Source organism: Diceros bicornis, chromosome 31 (genome assembly GCF_020826845.1).
Source record: "Diceros bicornis minor isolate mBicDic1 chromosome 31, mDicBic1.mat.cur, whole genome shotgun sequence".
NCBI lineage: Eukaryota > Metazoa > Chordata > Mammalia > Perissodactyla > Rhinocerotidae > Diceros > Diceros bicornis.
This window is the reverse complement of record NC_080770.1, coordinates 12832062-12851237: the sequence shown is the minus strand read 5'-3', so window position 1 is coordinate 12851237 and position 19176 is coordinate 12832062. Positions and strand designations below refer to the sequence as shown.

Genomic DNA, 19176 nt, shown 5'->3' with positions numbered 1-19176 from the left:
AGAAGGGATTGATTACCTAAAAGTCAAAATGACAGTTACTTTTGGAGGGAAGGAATAGGTAAGAATTGGAAAATGTCATGACAAAGTGACTCCTGGGGTACTGGCTGGCATCTGTTCATGTTCAAGGAGACCATGGATATTTTTATTATAAAAGTCTGGAAGTATACTTTAAGTTAAAAGTGGTCTAACAGGAATTAAGAGAGTGGGTTGAGGTAGAGTTGGGACAGAAAGCGGAAAAAATGGCACTTAAACATTTTATTCTATAAACATCAATATTGCTTACATTTTTAAAAACTAAGTATTTATTACATGTATGATTTTAGGAAACATGATATGATTTATAAGAGGTCAATTTATTTTTCAGAGTCGTGGTAATGAAGATACTCTTTCAACTGTTACAGAAGAAGCTGAGACCACTTTTTAAAAACCTTAGAAATGTGATATTTTTCCTGGTGCTCATACCTGATGTGGGCACTAATGATATTTCTGTATAACAAAGCTGCTACAAAGCCCACAGATTTTGTGCAAAAGAAAACACAAATTGGTTTTTCCTTCTCAGTATTCAAGAAATTTCTCTGCACATAGTTTTGTAGGCTCCAAGTGGAAAGATTTTCCCTACTTAAATACAACATTACTACAAGGAAGAATTTGTGTTCTGGGTACTCTGAATAGCTGTCAATTCTCCCTAATGGAGCTTTTGTAAGAGACCATAAAAAAGATTTGTGATTGTCTCTAGAGTTCAGGCTATAAAGACTTGGAGCATAATATTGTATAATTCTCAGGAAAAGGTTAAATAATTTATGCCCCTACAAGTAAAGAATACATTTCAGCCTGAGTTCTTCTACCTGAGCTGGATTCTACCTGAACAAAGTATGAGTCAAAAGGCATCTGACTCATAGTCCCTTCATTGTTCTTCTTTGACTGCTCCTCTCCTCATTAAAGTTCCTCTCTGCCCTGAAAGTCTCTGCTGTTTTTCTTCCCTTTCATTCCCCTTGCTTCTTATTTCTTATCATTGTTTGGGTCATCCTAGCAGTTGCTTTTTAGAGCCAGCAGGCTGCTTTTCCACAATAAGGAGAATTTCCCATGGATCTGTTCTGAATTCAGATTCACCCTATCTTCTAATATGGAACAGACCTTCAGAAAGCCTTGCTCAGCAATATTAATCATGCCAGTGATTACATGGAGCTCTCTTTTAAATGTGCTGCTGTTTTTTATTTTCTGCCTTGTCTCTCAAGAGGTTTCATCAATTGTTATCTAATACTATAAATTAAGATTTCATGGTTCTAAGAATTTCAGTGCTTAGCTCATATCTGTCAGTTCAATACATATTAATTGTCTGCTGTGTGCTAATGAATATATTTAACTCTGGAGTATCAAAGATTAATAAGGTACCTTACCACAAAGAATTTTTATTTTAGAGGAGGAAACAAACAGGTAACAAATCAAGACTATGCAGTGTTACAAATGTATTAACAGAAGTATGAAAAAATTGAAATAGTGCAGAAAAGATGATGATCCTTCTGTTGGGAAATAAGAGGGAATAAAGCTTTATGAAGGATATGGCCTCTGAGCAGGGGATTAATCATAGTTTACCAAGCAGATTGAAGGGTGGAAAGACATTTCAAATAGAAGGGTTACCTCATGCAAAAACAGAAATGTGAAAAAGATCAAAGTATATTCCAGTAGCTAAAATGAATAAATATCACTAAAACATAATGACAGGGAGGAGTAGGTCAAGAGTGAAAGTTGGAGAAGTAGAAAGAGGCCAGATGATAAAGAAGTCAAATCATCAAAGATTGGTGACTAAAGTATTGAACTTGCAGACAGTGGGAAGCCATTGAAAAGTTTTTAAGTAGGGAACGTTTACCTACTTAGGTAAAAATATTAAATAGGTACTAATATCTAATTAAATAGATATTAAGGTATTAAATAGGTATTAAATAAAAAATAAATTAGATAAAAAGCATTAAATAGGGAGAAATGCTTTAGAAAGGATAAATTTGATAAGAACAACTAGAATGTGGGAGAGAGTAATGGATAAGTAGTGCAATGATTCAGACAAGCAATGACAAAGAGAGGGTAATTTTTAACTTTGTTGACTGATTAAGCATAAGGTATGAAGGGAAAAAAGAACCTGAAATAACCCTTTGTTCTGGATTGGGTGACACCTGCAGTGATACAGAATGTAGAAGACAGCAGGATTGGATAAATTGACAAATTCTGTTTTAGATAAGTTGAGTTTGAGATAACTATGAGACATTAAAGTAGAGATGTCTAGGGGACGGCCTGGCCGCAAGCGGTTAAGTGCGCGTGCTCTGCTGCAGCAGCCCGGGGTTCACCGGTTCGGATCCTGGTTGTGTACTGATGCACCACTTGGCAAGCCATGCTGTGGCTGCGTCCCATATAAAGTGGAGGAAGATGGGCATGGATGTTAGCCCAGGGCCAGTCTTCCTCAGCAAAAAGAGGAGGATTGGCAGATGTTAGCTCAGGGCTGATCTTCTTCACAAAAAAAAAAAAAATAAAGTAGAGATGTCTAATCAGCAGTTGAAAATACATCTCTGGAGGTTGGAGAAAGTTTAGCTATGTAGAGAGAGGTTGATTTTGATGGTAATTAAAAATATGGAAATGGAGAGTTTTCCATTGCCAGCAATTAAGGACTAGATGCTTGCAGCCCAAGCTTCCTACAAAAAATGCAACAAAACCAAGCCACAATTTTAAAACATCATCTGTTTGAAGGTATTGGAGATATAGGATTTAAGGGAGCTGGATTTAAAGAGCCAAGATTCCAGAGTGGAAACTAAGAGACGATCCAGGCTTTTGGCATAGCTTTTCCCCCAGATGCACTTTCTGAGTCACAGACAGCAGGTGAGAGGTTAAGAAGCTGAGAAGAACTTCCCGTTATTCTTGTAGGGTTGTGAAGACAATAATTGGAGCTCAGGCTCACCAAAGTGAGAAGCTCATAAACACCCAGGGCTTTCTATTGTGATCCCTAGAAGGGCTATATCTTAACAGTAAAGGTGAGCAAAAATGGGTCATCCCTCTCAAAGACTGATGCTCAGACCCAAATCAGCTCACTTACAGATTGCATCAAAGTAAGCTTCCCCACATCTAACATTCTACCAAAGCAAAGATAAATCATTTGAAGAGGAAGATAACATTATCCAGAGCATCAAATCATCACTTCAATTTTTCATACACAATGTCTAGGATTCAATCAAAGTAAAACAAGAATTAACTGAAATCCAACAAAAAACACAGGCCCACAATGGATTAAAATAACAGAATTATAAAATCTTAAATGACAAGATTTCAGCAGAAAAATGAAAATTATAAAAATGAATCACGTGGAAATGAGAATAACATCATAATTTAAATTAAAATCTAAATATATGAGTGTAACAGCGATTAGACGTAACTGACAAGAAAATCAATGAGCTGAAAGAAAGAGCAGAAGGAAAAATCAGACTGAAGCATTGACAAAATGATAGAAAATGCAATGCGGGATGTGGAGAGAGTAAGAGACAGATGGTAATGATAAAAAGTTTCAATATCCTGTATTCAGAATTTCAGAGAGTAGAAATAAAAGCAAATAAGTAATATCTGAAAATATTACATCTGAAAATGTTCCCAGGTTAATTAAAAAAAATGACAAATCATTGATTCAAGGAAGGTTACAATCCTAAACTAAGTAAATACAAAGAAATCCACATCTAAGTACATCATAGTAAAACTGCATAAAACCAGCCACAAAGAGAAAAGTCTTAAAAGTAGACAAGGAGAAAAGACATTTTACCTTCAAAAAACAGCAATAAAAAGAATGGCGGCTGACTTGTTAACAAAAACAATAAAAACCAAAGTCATCAGCATTGAATTGAAATTTTAGCAAGTGTTCTTTAGGCAAAAGGGAAATGATCCCAGATGGAAACTTAAAGAAGCAAGAAAGAAAAAAGTAAAATTAAAAAAGGATAAATATCTAAGTAAATATAAATGAATAGTGACCATATAAACAATAATTTCTAGGCACACTAAAATATATTTAAAAGAGAACTGAAATAACACAAGGCAGGCGATAAATGGTGTTAAAGTGTTCTAGGATCCTTGCCTTATCTGGAAAGCAGTAAAGAACTAATTTAAAACAGCCCTTAATAAATTGAGGTTGCATGTTGTAATCTCTAAAAGAATAATAAAAGACTGCATAGCAACCTAATAGTTCCTAAAAATGAAATAAAAATATATGAGAAATCCAAAAGAAGACAAGAAAGGAAAGATAAGAAAGAGAACAAAGGTAGATAAGCTAATATTAGAGTAAATATTAAAGCAGGAAAAATTCTTGGGATGAAGAGTAAATTTCATCAAATAAGTGTCAATCCACTAGGAAGATATAATTCTATGTTTGTATGTAAATAATGACATATCATTAAAATACATAAAGCAAAAGTTGAAAGAACTAAAATGAGGAATAGACCATCCAGGATTATACAGGGAAAATTTTAGCAACTTTTTCTCAATAATTGATGGAACCGGCAGACACACAAAAAATCAATAAGAGATAGAAGATCTGAATAAAATATAACACTACTCACCCACGTGAATGGCAAAAAAATGAAAAAGAGTGATAATATCAACTCTTTGGGATGATGTGGAGAACCTGTAACTTACATATCCTGGTGGTAGAAATATATAAATTGTTAAAACCACTTTGGATAACAGTTTAAGACTATCTAATACTGGAAACACCATTCCTAGGTTTATAGCCTAAAAATTAGTACATATATTCAACAAAAGACAAGAATATTTATAGAATAATCACAGAATCAGTATTCCGAACCCCAACTAGGAAAAATCTAAAATTCCAAATCCAAACGCTCATCAGTAGTAGAATGGATTTCACAAATTTAATGTTGAGCAAAACGTTGTCAAACACAAAGTAGTACATACTTCTAGATTCAATTTGCCTAAAGATCAAAAACAAGTAAAATACCTGTTGGAAGCTAACATAGTGGTAACTTTTCAGAAGAAAAGGTAGAAATTAAACAACACATTTCTAAATAATCCACAGGAAGTCTCAGGGGGAATTTTTAAAAATGAGTGAACTACATGTTAATGAAAATGCAGCATATCAAAGTTTGTGTGATACAGCTAAAACAGTGACATTCCTAGCATTTAATGTTTACATTAGAAAATAGAAAAAGCCTTAAATCAATAATCTAAGCTCTCAACTCAAGAAACTAGAAAAACAGCAAAATGAACCCACAGCAAGCAGAAGGAAGGAAAAAATATAAAGAAATCAACGAAACTGAAAACATAAAAATAGCAAAAATGAAACAAAAAGCTGGTTCTTGAAATGATTGACAAAACTTTGACAAGACTGACAAAGAGAAGAAACACATTACTAACATAAAGTATGAAACAAGAGATATCACTATAGATCCCGCAGACATCAAAAGGACAATAAGGGAATACTACAAACAACTCTATATGCATAAATTTGTCAAGTTACATGAAATGGACCGGTTCCTTGAAAAGTACAAGCTACCACAACTCCCTAATATGAAATAGATCATTTGAATAGCCCTATAACTACTTTAAAAATTGAATTGATAATTTAAAACCTCCTGCAAAAGAAATTTCTAAGCCTACGTGGTTTCACTGGAGAATTCTATAAAATGTTTTAAGAAAAATTAACACCAATTCTACACAATCTCTTTCTGAAAATAGAAGAGGAGGAAATACTTCCCATCTCATTCTGGGATGCCAGTATCACTCTGATGGCAACGCAATACAAAGGCAGTACAAAAAAGAAAACCACAGACCATATCCCTCATGAATACAAATGCAAAAATTCTTAAAATATTAACAAATACAACTTTAATGAAAGAGTGAAAAAAAGCTTTCTCAAGAGTGAAAAAAAGCTAATCTCAAAAAGGTTACATACTGTATAATTCTATTTATATAAACATTCTTGAATGACAAACATATATAGATGGAAAACAGATTACTTATTTCCAGGCCTTAAGGATTGTGAGGAGGACGGGGATGAATTTGATTACAAAGAGGTACCCTAAAGGAGATCTTTGTGGTACTGGAATAGTTTTGTATCTTGATTGTGGTAGAGGTTACATTTTACATATAGTAAAATGACATGGAACTATACACACACATAATACCAATATCAAATTCCCAGTTTGGATATTGTACTATAACTATGTAAGGTGTAACCATTGGGGACACTGGGTGAAGGCAACATGGGAATCTCTCTGTACTATCTTTGTAAGCTTTGTGAATCTAAAATTATTACAAAAAAAAGTTAAATAAAAGGTATCACAGGCTGGAGGGAAGCTTCTCAACAGATGGTAATGTTTTCTTACTTAAATCAGATGGGGGTTACGTGGCTTTTCACTTTGGTTAATTCATCTAGCTGTATACTTGATGTGTTCAGCCTTCTGTACATTTAATTCAACCCAATCTTTTTTTTAATATGAGAATGATATTTTTAATATGAGAACCAGCCAGGATGAAAGTATTGAATAAGTAGTAAAGAGTACTGAGGGGAGGACACTGAAGAAAACTAATTTTGAGATTCATGACAAGAAAGAAGATGCAACAGAATCTAGGCAACGGTCATAGAAAGAAAAGAAAATTAGGGAGTTATAGTATCATGAAAGCCAAAGGAGAAGTGAATTCCAACGTAGGGATTCAAGTGTATCAAGTATTTGAAATGGCAAATAAAAAATTGTTGGTACTTATATCTGGGCCAAATTGCAGGAAGTGAAAAGGATTTAACAGGATATGAAAAATTAGAAATAAGAGGTAAACTAATTTATACTATTTATACTTTCAAGAAGGTTAGAAGAAACTTGAGCTTGCATATAGCCAAGAGAAAGGAGAGGGTATAGAGAATTGATAACTGGTAGATTGCACAAAGGGTCACAAATTCTTTACATCCCCATACTCATGCTCTTTTGAAATGTGACTTTGAAGTTCCTAAATATATTAAACAATTATTAACAGATATTAAGGCAAAAATAGATAGCAATGCAATAATATTGATAATAATAATGGATAGATCATCCAGACAGAAAGTCAATAAGGAAATAGTGGACTTGAATTGTACTTTAGAAAAAATGGACCTCACAGACATATACAGAACATTCCATCTAAAAGCAGCAAAATACACATTCTTCTCAGGGGCACATGGAACATTTTCCAGGATAGATCATATACTAGATCACAAAACAAATCTTCACAAATTTACGATGATTGAAATCATACCAAGTGTCTTTTCCAACCACAATTGTATGAAACTACAAATCACTAACATGAGGAAAGCTGAAAAATTCACAAAAATGTGAAAATTAAACAACACATTTCTGAACAACCAATGGACCAAAGAAGAACTCAAAAAAGAAATAAAAAAATATCTTCAGACAAACAAAAATGGAAACACAACATACCAAAACTTGTGGGGTGCAGTAAAAGCAGTTCTAAGAAAGAAGTTTATAGCAATAAATGCCTAGATTAAGAAACAAGAAAGATCTCAAACAACCTAACCTTACACCTCAAGGAACTAGAAAAGAATTAACATACTAAGCCCAAAGTTAGTATAAGGAAGGCTATAATAAAGATTAGAGCAGAAATAAATGAAATAGAGACAGAAAGACAATAGAAAAGATCAACGAAACTAAGAATTGGATTTTTGAAAAGATAAACAAAATTAACAAACCTTTAGCTAGACGAAGAAACTAAGAGATGACTCTAATCAAAATTATAAAAGAAAGAGGATGCATTACAACTGATACCAAACAAATATGAAGGATCATAAGAGACTACTATGAACAATTATATGCCGACAAATTCAGATAACTTAAAAGAAATTGATAAATTCCTAGAAACCTACAACTTACTAAGACTGAATCAGGAAATAATAAAAAATCTGAACACACCAATAACAAGCAAAGATATTGAATCAGTAATCAAAAATCTCCCAACAAACAGATGCCTGGGACTAGATGGCTTCACTGGTGAATTCTACCAAACATTTAAAGAATAATTAGCACCAGTCCTTCTCAAACTCTTCCAAAACACTAAAGAGGAAGGAACAATTCCAAACTCATTTTACAAGGCCAGCATTACCCTATACAAAAGCCAGACAAGTACACTACAAGAAAAGAAATTACAGGCCAATATGCCTGATGAACATAGATGCAAAAATCCTCAACCAAATGTTATCCAACTGAATTCAACAGCACATTAAAACAGATAATATACCATGATCAAGTGAGATTATCCAGGGGATGCAAGGATGGGTCAATGTACACAAATAAATAAATGTGATACACCACATTGACATAAGAAAGGTTAAAAATCATATGATAATTTCAATAGATGCATAAAAAGCATTTGACAAAATTTAACATTGTTTCATGATAAAAACTCTCAAAAATTAAAAATAGAATGTACCTCAACATAATAAAGGCCATATATGACAAACCCACAGTTAACATCATACTCAATGTTGAAAAACTGAAAAGCTTTTCCTCTAAAATCAGGAATAAGACAAGTATGCCCACTCTTGCCGTTTCTAGTCAGTATAGTACTGGAAGTGCTAGCCTGAGTTATTAGGCAAGAAAAAGAAATAAAAGGCATCCAAATGAGAAAAGAAGTAAAATTATTTGCTTACATATGACGTGATCTTATATATAAAAAACCCTAAAGAATTCACAAAAACTGTTAGAACTAATAAATGAATTCACTAAAGCTGTAGGATACAAAATCAACATACAAAAATCATTGCACTTCTATACATTAACAATGAACTAACTGAAAGAGAAATAAAAGAATCTCGCTTACAATAGCATCAAAAACAATAAAATACTTAGGACTAAATTTAACAAAGGTGGTGAAAGGTCTCTACACTGAAAACTTTAGCACACTGATGAAAGAAATTGAAGAAGACACAAATAAATGAAAGGATACCCCATGTTCCTGGATGGGAAGAATTAATAGTGTTAAGATATCCATACTACCCAAAGTGACCTACAGATTCAATGCAATCTATCAAAATTCCGATGAGATTTTTCTAAGAAATAGAAACAACTATCCTAAAATTTTGTATGGAATCACAAAAGACCCCAAATAGCCAAAGGAATCTTGAGAAAGAACAAAGATGGAGTCATCACACTTCCTGATTTTAAATTATATTACGAAGCTATAGTCATCAAAACAATATGATATTGGCATTAAAACATGCACATAGACCAATGGATTAGAATAGAGAGCCCAAACATAAACCTATGTATATATGGTCAAATAATTTTTGACAAGGGCACCAAGAACACACAATGGAAAAAGGACAGTCTGTTCAGAAAGTGGTGTTGGGAAAACTGGATAGCCGCATGCAAAAGAATGAAACTGGATCTCTCTCTTACACCACTCACAAAAATTAACTCAAAATGGATCAAAGACTTAAAGACATGAAACTGTAAAACTCCTAGGAGAAAACATAGGGGAAAAGATCCTTGACATTGGTCTTGGCAATGATTTCTCGAATAAGACACCAAAAGCACAGGCAACAAAAACTAAAATAAGTGGGACTACATCAAACTAAAGAGCTTCTGCATAGGAAAGAAAACCATCAATAAAATGAAAAGGCAACCTACAGAATGGGAGAAAATATTTGCAAACCATATATCTGATTAGGGGTTAATATCCAAAATATATAAAGAACTCATACAACTCAAAGCAAAAAAACAAACAATTGGATTAAAAAATGGGCAAAGGACCTGAAAAGACATTTTTCCAAAGAATACGTTCAGATGTCCAATATGCATATGAACTGGTGCTCTATATCACTAATCATCAGAGAAATGCAAATCAAAACCACAATTATATGTCACCTCACACCTGTTAGAATGACTATTATCAAAAAGACGAGATGACAAAGTTGGTGAGGATGTTGAGAAAAGGGACCCTTGTACATGGTTGGTGGGAATGTAAATTGGTATAGCCATTGTGGAAAACAGTATGATAGTTCTTCAAAAACTTAAAAATAGAACTGCCATATGAGCTAGCAATCTCATTCCTGGGTATATATCCAAAGGAAACAAAATCAATACCTCGAAGAGCTATCTGTACACCCATGTTCATTGCAGTATTATTCACAACAGCCAAGATATGGAAACAACCTAAACGTCCTTTGACAGATGAATGGATAACGAAAATGTGGTGTATAGGTATACAATGGAATATTATTTAGCCATAAAAAAGAAAGAAATCCTGCTATTTGTGACAACATAGATAAACGTGGAGGGCATTATTCTAAGTGAAATAAGCCACACAAAAAAAGACAAATATTGTATGATCTCACTTATATAGAGAATCTTAAAAAAAAAAAGTCAATTTCATAGAAACAGAGAATACAATGGTGGTTGCCGAGGACTGAGAGGAGTAGGAAATGGGGAGATGTAGGTCAAAGTGTACAAACTTTCCGTTGTAAGAAGAATCAGTTCTGAGGATCTAATGTACAGCATGGTGACTTGATGTATATATGTTGATAATATAGCATTGTATACTTGAAAGTTGCTAAGAGTAAATCTTAAGCATTCTCACCACACACACAAAAAAATTATGTGAAGTGATGGATGTGTTAACTGTCTTCATCTTGGTAATTATTCCACAATGTATACACATATTAAATCATCACGTTGTACACTTTAAATATATACAATTACATTTATCAACTATTCCTCGATAAAGTGAAGGAAAAAACTTTCAGAAAACTAGGAATAGAGGAAAAATTCTTTAACATGATAAAGGGTATTTATGAAAAAACACAGATAACGTCGTACTTAATGGTGAAAGACAGAAAACTTTCCCCCTAAGATCAGGATGAAGGCAAGATTCCCACTTTCACCTCTGCTATTCCATATAGTACCGGAAGTTCTAGCTGGAGCCATTAGCCAAAAAAAAAAAAGAAAAGAGATAAAAGACACCCAAATTGGAAAGAAAGTGGTAAAACTCTCTCTGTTCACAGATAACATGATCCTCTAAATAGAAAAGATCAAAAAATCCACAAGAAAGCTACCAAAGCTAATAAATGAATTCAGCAAATTTGCAAGATACAAGATCAACACACAAAAATCAGTTATATTTCTATATACCCAATGAACAATCTGAAAAGGAAATTTAAAAAGTAATTCTATTTACAATAACATCTAAAAGAATTACTTAGGAATAAATCTAATGAAGGAGGTGAAAGACTTGTATGCTAAAAACTGAAAACTATTACTGAAAGAAGTTAAAGAAGGACTAAATAAACATAAAAACATTTGTGTTCATGGATGGGAACACTTAATGTTGTTAAGATGTTGATACGACCCAAAGTAATCTACAGATTCAACTCAATCTCTATCAAAATTCCAATAGCCGTTTTGGCAGAAATGGAAAAGCAGATCTTCAAATTCCCATGGAATATGAAATTCATCCTCAAATCCATATGGAATGTGGCCTTTAATGGTCAAAACAATCTTGAAACAGAAAAATAAAGTTGGAGGACACACATTTCTCAACTTTTTGAAAATTATTGCAAAGCTACAGTAATTAAAACAGTGTGGTACAGGCATAAAGACAGACATACAGACTGATGGACTAGAATAGAAAGATCAGGAATAAATGCTCATATATATGGTCAATCGCTTTTTAACAAGGGTGCCAAGACCATTCAATGGGGGAAAGAAGAGTTTTTTCAAATGAGGCTGGGGAAACTGGATATCCACATGCAAAAGAATGAAGTTGGACTCTTACCTTACACTATATACAAAAATTAAGTCAAGATAGACCAACGACCTAAGTTTAAGAGCTAAAACTGTAAAATTCTTAGATGAAAGCATTGGGGAAACTCTTCATGACATTGGCTTTTGCAATGATTTCATGGATATGGCACCAAAAGCACAGGCAACAAAAGAAAAAGTAGATAAATTGGACTTCATCAAAATTAAGAACTTGAGTGCACCAAAGAACACTACCAAGAAAGTTAAACGACAACCTACAAAATGAGAGAAAAGATTTGCAAATCGTATATATGGCAGGGATTAATATCCAGAATGTATCAAAAACTCCTACAACTCAACAATAACAACCACCATAGAAAATAGAAAGGTAGGCAAAGAACTTGAATAAACATTTCTCCAAAGAAGATGTACAAATGGCCAATAAGAGTATGAAAATATGATTAACATCGCTAATCATTAGGAAAATGCAAATCAAAACCACAATGAGATACCACTTTACACCCATTAGGATGGCTATTATTTTTTTAAAAGTACAGAAAACAACAAGTGTCGGTGAGGATGTAGAGAAATTGGAACACTTGTGCATTGCTGGTGGGAATGTAAAATGTTGTAGCCTCTGTAGAAAACAGTAAAGCAGTTCCTCAAAAAGTTAAACATAGCATTACAATATGTTCCAGCAATTCTACTTCTAGGTGTATACCCCAAGGAATTGAAAGCAGGGACTCAGATACAATGTTCATAGCAGCATTATTCACAATAGGCAAAAGGTGGAAACAACCCAAATGTCCATCAACAGATGAATGGATAAACAAAATGTGATTTATACGTACAATTAAATATTATTTAGTCTTACAAAAGAATGAAATTCTGATGCATGCTACAAACATGAATGAACATTGAGAACATTATGCGTAGTTAGATAAGCCGACACAGAAGGATAAGTATTGTGTGATTCCACTTACATAAGGTACCTAGAATAGTCAAATTCATAAAGACAGAAAAGAGACTAGAGTTTACTAGGTACTAGAAGGAAGAGAGAGGGGAATTTATTGTTAACGGATACAGAGTTATGTTGAGGATGATGGAAAAGTTTTGGCTATAGGTAGTGGTGATGGGTACACAATATTGTGAATGTATTTAATGCTAGTGAATTGTACATTTACAAATAGTTTAAATAATAAATATTAAGTTGTATATATTTTACCACAATTAAAAAAAGATAACACAATAAGCTTCTAGATTTTAACATAGATGAATACCTTCATGATCTTGGGGCAGATAAAGATTTCTTAAATAGATACATAAAACACTTACCATTGGAAAAATATTGATAAAATGGTATACATTAAAATTAGGAATATCTGTTCATCAAAGGACACTATTTAAAAAGTGGAAAGGCAAGCCACAGACTAGGAGAAGTTATTTCAACTTATAGAGTGTCCTAAAACACTTAGAGCAGTTTTACGCTTTGATAACTTCAGAAGTACAAACTCACAAAACAACTCACTTTTATAGTTTAGTTATTTAAATTTATTTTACATTTACTTAGTTTTGTGAGTTTTTAATAATACATTTTTAATGTTAATTTTTTATTTCAGTCTCTCTGATTGAAAATGGCAAATGTTAACCTATGGAATCAATTGGCAAATATGAAAAACTAGTCCCACACAGCACAGGGAGGCCTCCAAGAACCCTTACACTTTTCTGTTGAGCCCAAAGACACCATCCAGATCTCTTCCTTCCTGATGAGTTCCCCTCTAATGCCCTTTCCTGAAAGGACACCTAATTTGAGACCATGTCAGTCCATCAAGGAAGTTCTAAAAACTGTAACTCAAAGAGAATGTGTCACCATCTCATTTCCTTTGTCCTCAGATGCTTCTTGCCCTCTATACAAAGTCTCTCACCTTATCCTCAACAACCACGTCTATATACAAGTACTAGGAAAGGCATCCTGTGTCAAGTCCCCACCATGTACCCCGCAAAAAAGTTCTGTTACAGTTTTCCCTTTGTACATTAGATGCCAATCTCCTTAAATCTGTATAACCACATATGTGGTCAGAGAAGAATCCAAAAAGATTACACTCCAAAATAATGTTTTATATCCACTTACACAGAGAAATGGCAAACAGCTCACACTGCTGAAAAGTATTTTCAGTTCTGATACACCAAACACCTTGTGACATATCTTTAAGTTTAAAATTCACATAATATATAGTACCTATTAATAATAAATTTTAACTGAGTAAAGATAGTTATATGAATAATTCATAACATCATCATGCTATTAACGGGTGCTTTTTCTCTTTTATAAACTTATTGTAATTTTCTACTGTTGTATACTTAAAATATATAATATATATATATTTTACATTTTCTTTTCAGGCTGTGGAAAGATATTTTATTCATAGTCAGCATCTTGGAGTGAGCACAGAGTCTCACTGGACATAAAAAGTAACATTTTAATAATTTATTACTGCTAGAGTCAGTATTTCATTTCTGTCTGGTAAATCAGGACATAAACCCACTTTGAAGGGCTAATATATTGACAGAATTGGAAAATTGAATATGGTCCCTCTAAAGAGTTTTCCTGGGAAGCTGAAAAATTCTGGGGTAAATGTGTACTTGGGTTTTTTTTGTTGTTTTTTTTTTTGCTTATTTGGCTTATAATTGAGTGTTAAAAAAACCCTCTTATACAAAACTGTGAATAAATTAGAAGTTTGTTTTCTATATCTCCACCCTCCTAGGACAATAGAGGTCGATAGGTATGACTTTCTGTCTCAGATCTGTTTTATTCAATGTATATATCCCTGGGACCAAGGACATTTGGCAGGCACCAGGCACAGGATTAAAGGCACATTAAAATCTGTGGTCATTATGTTTTATAATTTGCTGTATACAAAAATGCAGCATATTCTAATGTCTTCAATAATCAAATGTTTTAGAGCTAGAGTGTTGAAACATTAGGTATTATCCCAAGAAAAGTTGTTGCAGAAGGTATTCAGTAAAGCTATATATAGCTCTACCCTCTCTGCATTTGCCATTCCAAATCTGGAAGGCAAAATTTATCTTTAACTTATTTCATCCATCACCGATTCAGAAAACTCTTGTCAAAGGCATATCTACCTCTTCCACTTCCATGCCAACTATTTTTAAAACTCATGTCATAGGCCCAGACTTAATGAAAAATCCAAAGCCATACTAGGTTCCAATAAGGATAGCCCTTGTCTATACTCTTGCTCCCAAAGAGTATGGGGAATCAAGAATTTGGAGAACAGACTCTTGCATGTAGGAGCATTGGAACTGATTTGGGGTAGGGGGAGTTCTGAGGGTTGGGACTGTGGGAGGCAGGAAGGGATTAGGAACCAGACGGTAACAGGTCCTATTTTCAGATACTGCATTTATGTCTGGGTAAAATCTGAGATGCCCAGATAATCCTTTTTTTCTAATCCTTGGTTCTCATGGGAATAGACTAACAGCAACTCCAACTTTGCAATTCATTTATATTAAAGTACAAATGATTGATAGAAGACAGGGGATAAAAGCAAAGGTTCAAGTTTTGTGAGGAAATAGAATTACCAGGGACTTTTAGGTATGAGTTTTAGGCTGGGAGAATAAGAAATTAATAAACACACTCATTTACCAAATTAGGCCTAAGGCTTTTGGGTGTTTATTCATAACAAATGTGTCAGATAATGGGGAATATTCATCAATAAAGATTATAGTTACTGAAATATGAAAAAACTTGCCAAAGGAACAATTCCCATCGAGAAAGCTCAGATCCAAGAATCCAAATGTCCACAAGAAACCAGGTATAAAACTTTACAGAGTAGTGGCTGGATGGTGTCTTAGAGAACCAGGCCCCATCTAAAGGCCCTCAAAATCACAGTTAAAAAACCAAATCACAGAATTAGTCAAACAAACAAAAACCCCTTAAAGTTTGTAAACTAAATTGTTAAGTTTAGCCCAAAGGTCTTTCTAATTGTGATTTCTGAAGAGACGAAAAACAGAAAGGACCTGAGGGAATAATATCATTTAAGACCAAAATATAAGGCCATGGAAAGGAGTCCACAGAGAACTAGGAGAGAGGCAAATGTTGGAAACTAAAGGAAGAGACAGACAGTGGTGAAAAAAAAGTTGTTTTAACCATAATTACTTACATTAACTGTTATTCATTTATTTCTAATTCCTACAATTTTTAGTAACATTTAAACATGGTTTCTAATACTACCCAACCACACTTGTACTATTTGACTAAAAAATTAAATATTCCTATGTTATCATATATATAATCAATCTTTATTGCTTGTGCTCATTTAGCATATATTTAGGCATCTACCCTTGTTTTAGACTATGGGTGTAAACAAGACAGACAAGACCCCTACTCTAAGGGAGCTGAAGAAAAAGATAAATAATACATACGTTTTTTAAAAAATGAGTTAGCAAGAGAATTTTAGGAAATATGGAATTAGCAAATGCTTTTTAAGAAATAAACAGAGTGATGGAAAGAGAGGTAGGGCAGATAGTTTGCACTATTTTAGAAAGGAAATAAATGCTTTGCTAAGAAGGTGACATTTAGGTTGAAACTAACAGGAAGAAATGGAGCTGGCCATTTTCAAAGTCATAAGACAGGTGCTCCAGGCAGAGGAAATAGAAGAACAAAATCCTGAGAAGGGAAAAGGATTGGCTGGTTTGAGAGGATGGTGTGGCTAGAACTCATTGAGCAAAAAGGAAGGTGATTAAGGACCAAGTTGGAAAGATAGAGCCAGCTCACATAGTGCCTTTTTGCCCTTCTTAAATTGTTAGGATTTTATGTAAACGCAGAGAAAAGACATTAGGAAGATGAGAAGAAGAGCTAAAAGAGGAAAGAGGTTTATAAGACAGTGAAAAGATCTGGAACAGTACTATCCAATGGAAATATAATATGAGCCACTTGTGTAATTTTAAATTTTCTAGTAGCTACACTAAGAAAGTACACACAAACAGGTGAAATTAATTTTAATAATAGATTTCATTGACCCAATATGTCAAAAATATTTAGATACTTTATGTTCTTTTTATCATATCAAGTCTTCAACATTTGGTGTGCATTTTACACTTAAAACACATGTCAGTTCAGACTAATTACATGTCAAATGCTTAGTTGCCACATGTGGCTAGTGGTTACTGTATTGGACAGTGTGGGTCTCAGAGTTTTAGCAGAATTCACAGAAAACGTATTCCTCATTCTCTTCAACCAAGGACTTGTGGTTCCAGAGAGTAAGCAAGCACTTAGAAAAGTATCGGCATCAAAAGAAGCTAGGTTTGGGGCCGGCCTGGTGGCGCAAGTGGTTAAGTGTGAGCACTCTGCTGGGGCGGCCCGGGTTCGCCGGTTCAGAGACTGGGCGCGCACCGATGCACCGCTTGTCAAGCCATGCAGTGGCGGCGTCCCATATAAAGTAGAGGAAGATGGGCATGGATGTTAGCCCAGGGCCAGTCTTCCTCAGCAAAAAAAGAGGAGGATTGGCAGATGTTAGCTCAGGGCTGATCTTCCTCACAAAAAAAAATTTTTTTAAATGCTAGGTTTTAGGCCAAGGAGGTGCAGAAAGTTTCCTATGAAGAGGTTGAGGATGTTCAGGGGTCTGTGCACAGTAGAAGGTAGATTCCAGGGGACACAGACAAAAGACTTCCCAGCCTATCCTCATCCCAGCTGATGACTGCAGTTTTTCCCTCTCCTCTGGATTAGTCCCATCAGCATAGAAATGTGTTATTATTTCTCCTGTTTAAAAAAAAAAGAAAAAACTTGAAGACTTCTCCCTCTACCTATGACTCCATTTCTTTCCTTTCCTTAAAAACAAAATTCAAAAGAACTGTCTGTATTGACTATCCCCTAATTATCTCCTCTCATTCTGTCTTGAATCCACTCCAATTAGGGTTCGGCCTCCACCTCTCCCCTAAAACTATTCTTGAAATGACAACAGTGACTTCCATATTGCAAAATCTAATGACCAATGCTTGGTCCTCATCTTAACTGACCATCCGGGAGGCTTTTACCATAATTTAACGTTTTCTTTCCTTAAATTCCAGGACTCTTCAGGTAACTTTCTGGCTGCTCGTCACTTCCTATGCTGGAAACTATTCATCTCCCTGGCCTCCTAACACTAACACTTATCACTTCCCTTCACCCCGACCCTCTCCACAAGGTAAGCTCCATGATATGTATTTTCTCCACTGCTTTATCCCCAAAATGTAGAACAGTACCTAAACATATTGATGCCTAACAGATAATTTTTTCAATAAATTATACAATAAGCAAAACACCTGACACCTAAAGCCTCAACAACAACAGCGTTGCCTCTAGTTAGCAATCAAGACAAATCATTTATACTCTTAAGCAGGGATGCAGTATAAACTGAGGGAGTTTGAAGAGATGTTTCTAAGTAGTTTCCCTGTAAGCATCTTTGCTGTAGACATTTTTGCTGCGAGCATTTTTGCCACCAAACGAATTGGCTGCAAGGCAATTTTGCCATAAAAGGTAAAAGAACTGGTTGACAGTTTAGTTTCATTTCTCCATTGACGAATCAACTGCCTAAGATAACTACATATGTGGACTTGATAGAAAATACAGTGATAAAACTTACTGGAAGTGTGAAACGAGAAAGTGTAAAGCCAGATTCCATACTATACTAGAGAATGATAACATATCAGTTTGCAAATCCCTTGGGGAACACAGTCGTCCCTCCCACTCATCAAAACCAAAAGTTTACCAAGCTATGGCAAATATAAAAGAGGCGCCTAGTAATTCACAACAGTCTTCTAGAGCATTACTTATTGATTCTTTAGCCAATGTAGATACAATAGCTTGTTCTCAACAGCCAGATTGCATACTGTACTAGAAAATTGATGGCGCAGTATTGCCATGAATCTACACACATTTTAAATATATTCAAATATTTTATATTTTGCAATAAATTTTTAATTTTGTTATTCATTTTTCATGTTTCATTGAGCTTTTTAATGTCCCTCTTTTATTTTTTGTGATTGTGTCTTTAACAGCAAAATGGCCTTGCGCCCAGTTAGTTCTGCTGGGAAAATGCTGGCGTTGAAAATGTCTGCGGCAAATATGCTTAGGGCGAAACTATCTAGAACCAAATAGATGACCTTTGATCCGTTTATTCTTTCTACTTTGTGCCAGACAGAGTGCCCTTACACTGAGTGTTCAGTGGCTTAAAAAAAAAAAAGTTTTATATAGCACCTCATGGAGAGGTGGCCTCAAGTTAGGATTCTAATATATTAGTTGTTGGGACCTGATTATAGCGGATTTTAAACTTGTATAACTCGATTTCGGTTTTCAGAGTACGTTAGTGTGAACGTGGGAGGTACACAGAACATATATCACTGTACAGGAAAA

At 34.3% G+C, this 19176-nt stretch overlaps 1 protein-coding gene across 5 annotated transcripts in view; it reads left to right on the top strand.

Moving 5' to 3' along the window:
• Positions 1–19176, top strand: part of MS4A13 (membrane spanning 4-domains A13) — a 92748-nt gene that overhangs the window by 17897 nt on the left and 55675 nt on the right. For 3 of the 5 annotated variants that reach the window (XR_009216255.1, XR_009216254.1, XM_058526755.1), the window contains exon 7: positions 17853–17968. Coding sequence is in view for 3 of the 5 variants with exons in the window: in XM_058526755.1 (XP_058382738.1) it covers positions 17853–17924 (72 nt within the window). In the remaining 2 variants the exon portion in view is untranslated. Of the gene's footprint in view, positions 1–364; positions 1015–16106; positions 16170–17852; positions 17969–19176 lie in introns of those variants that run through there. The other 2 variants (XM_058526757.1, XM_058526756.1) reach the window with 2 other exon arrangements.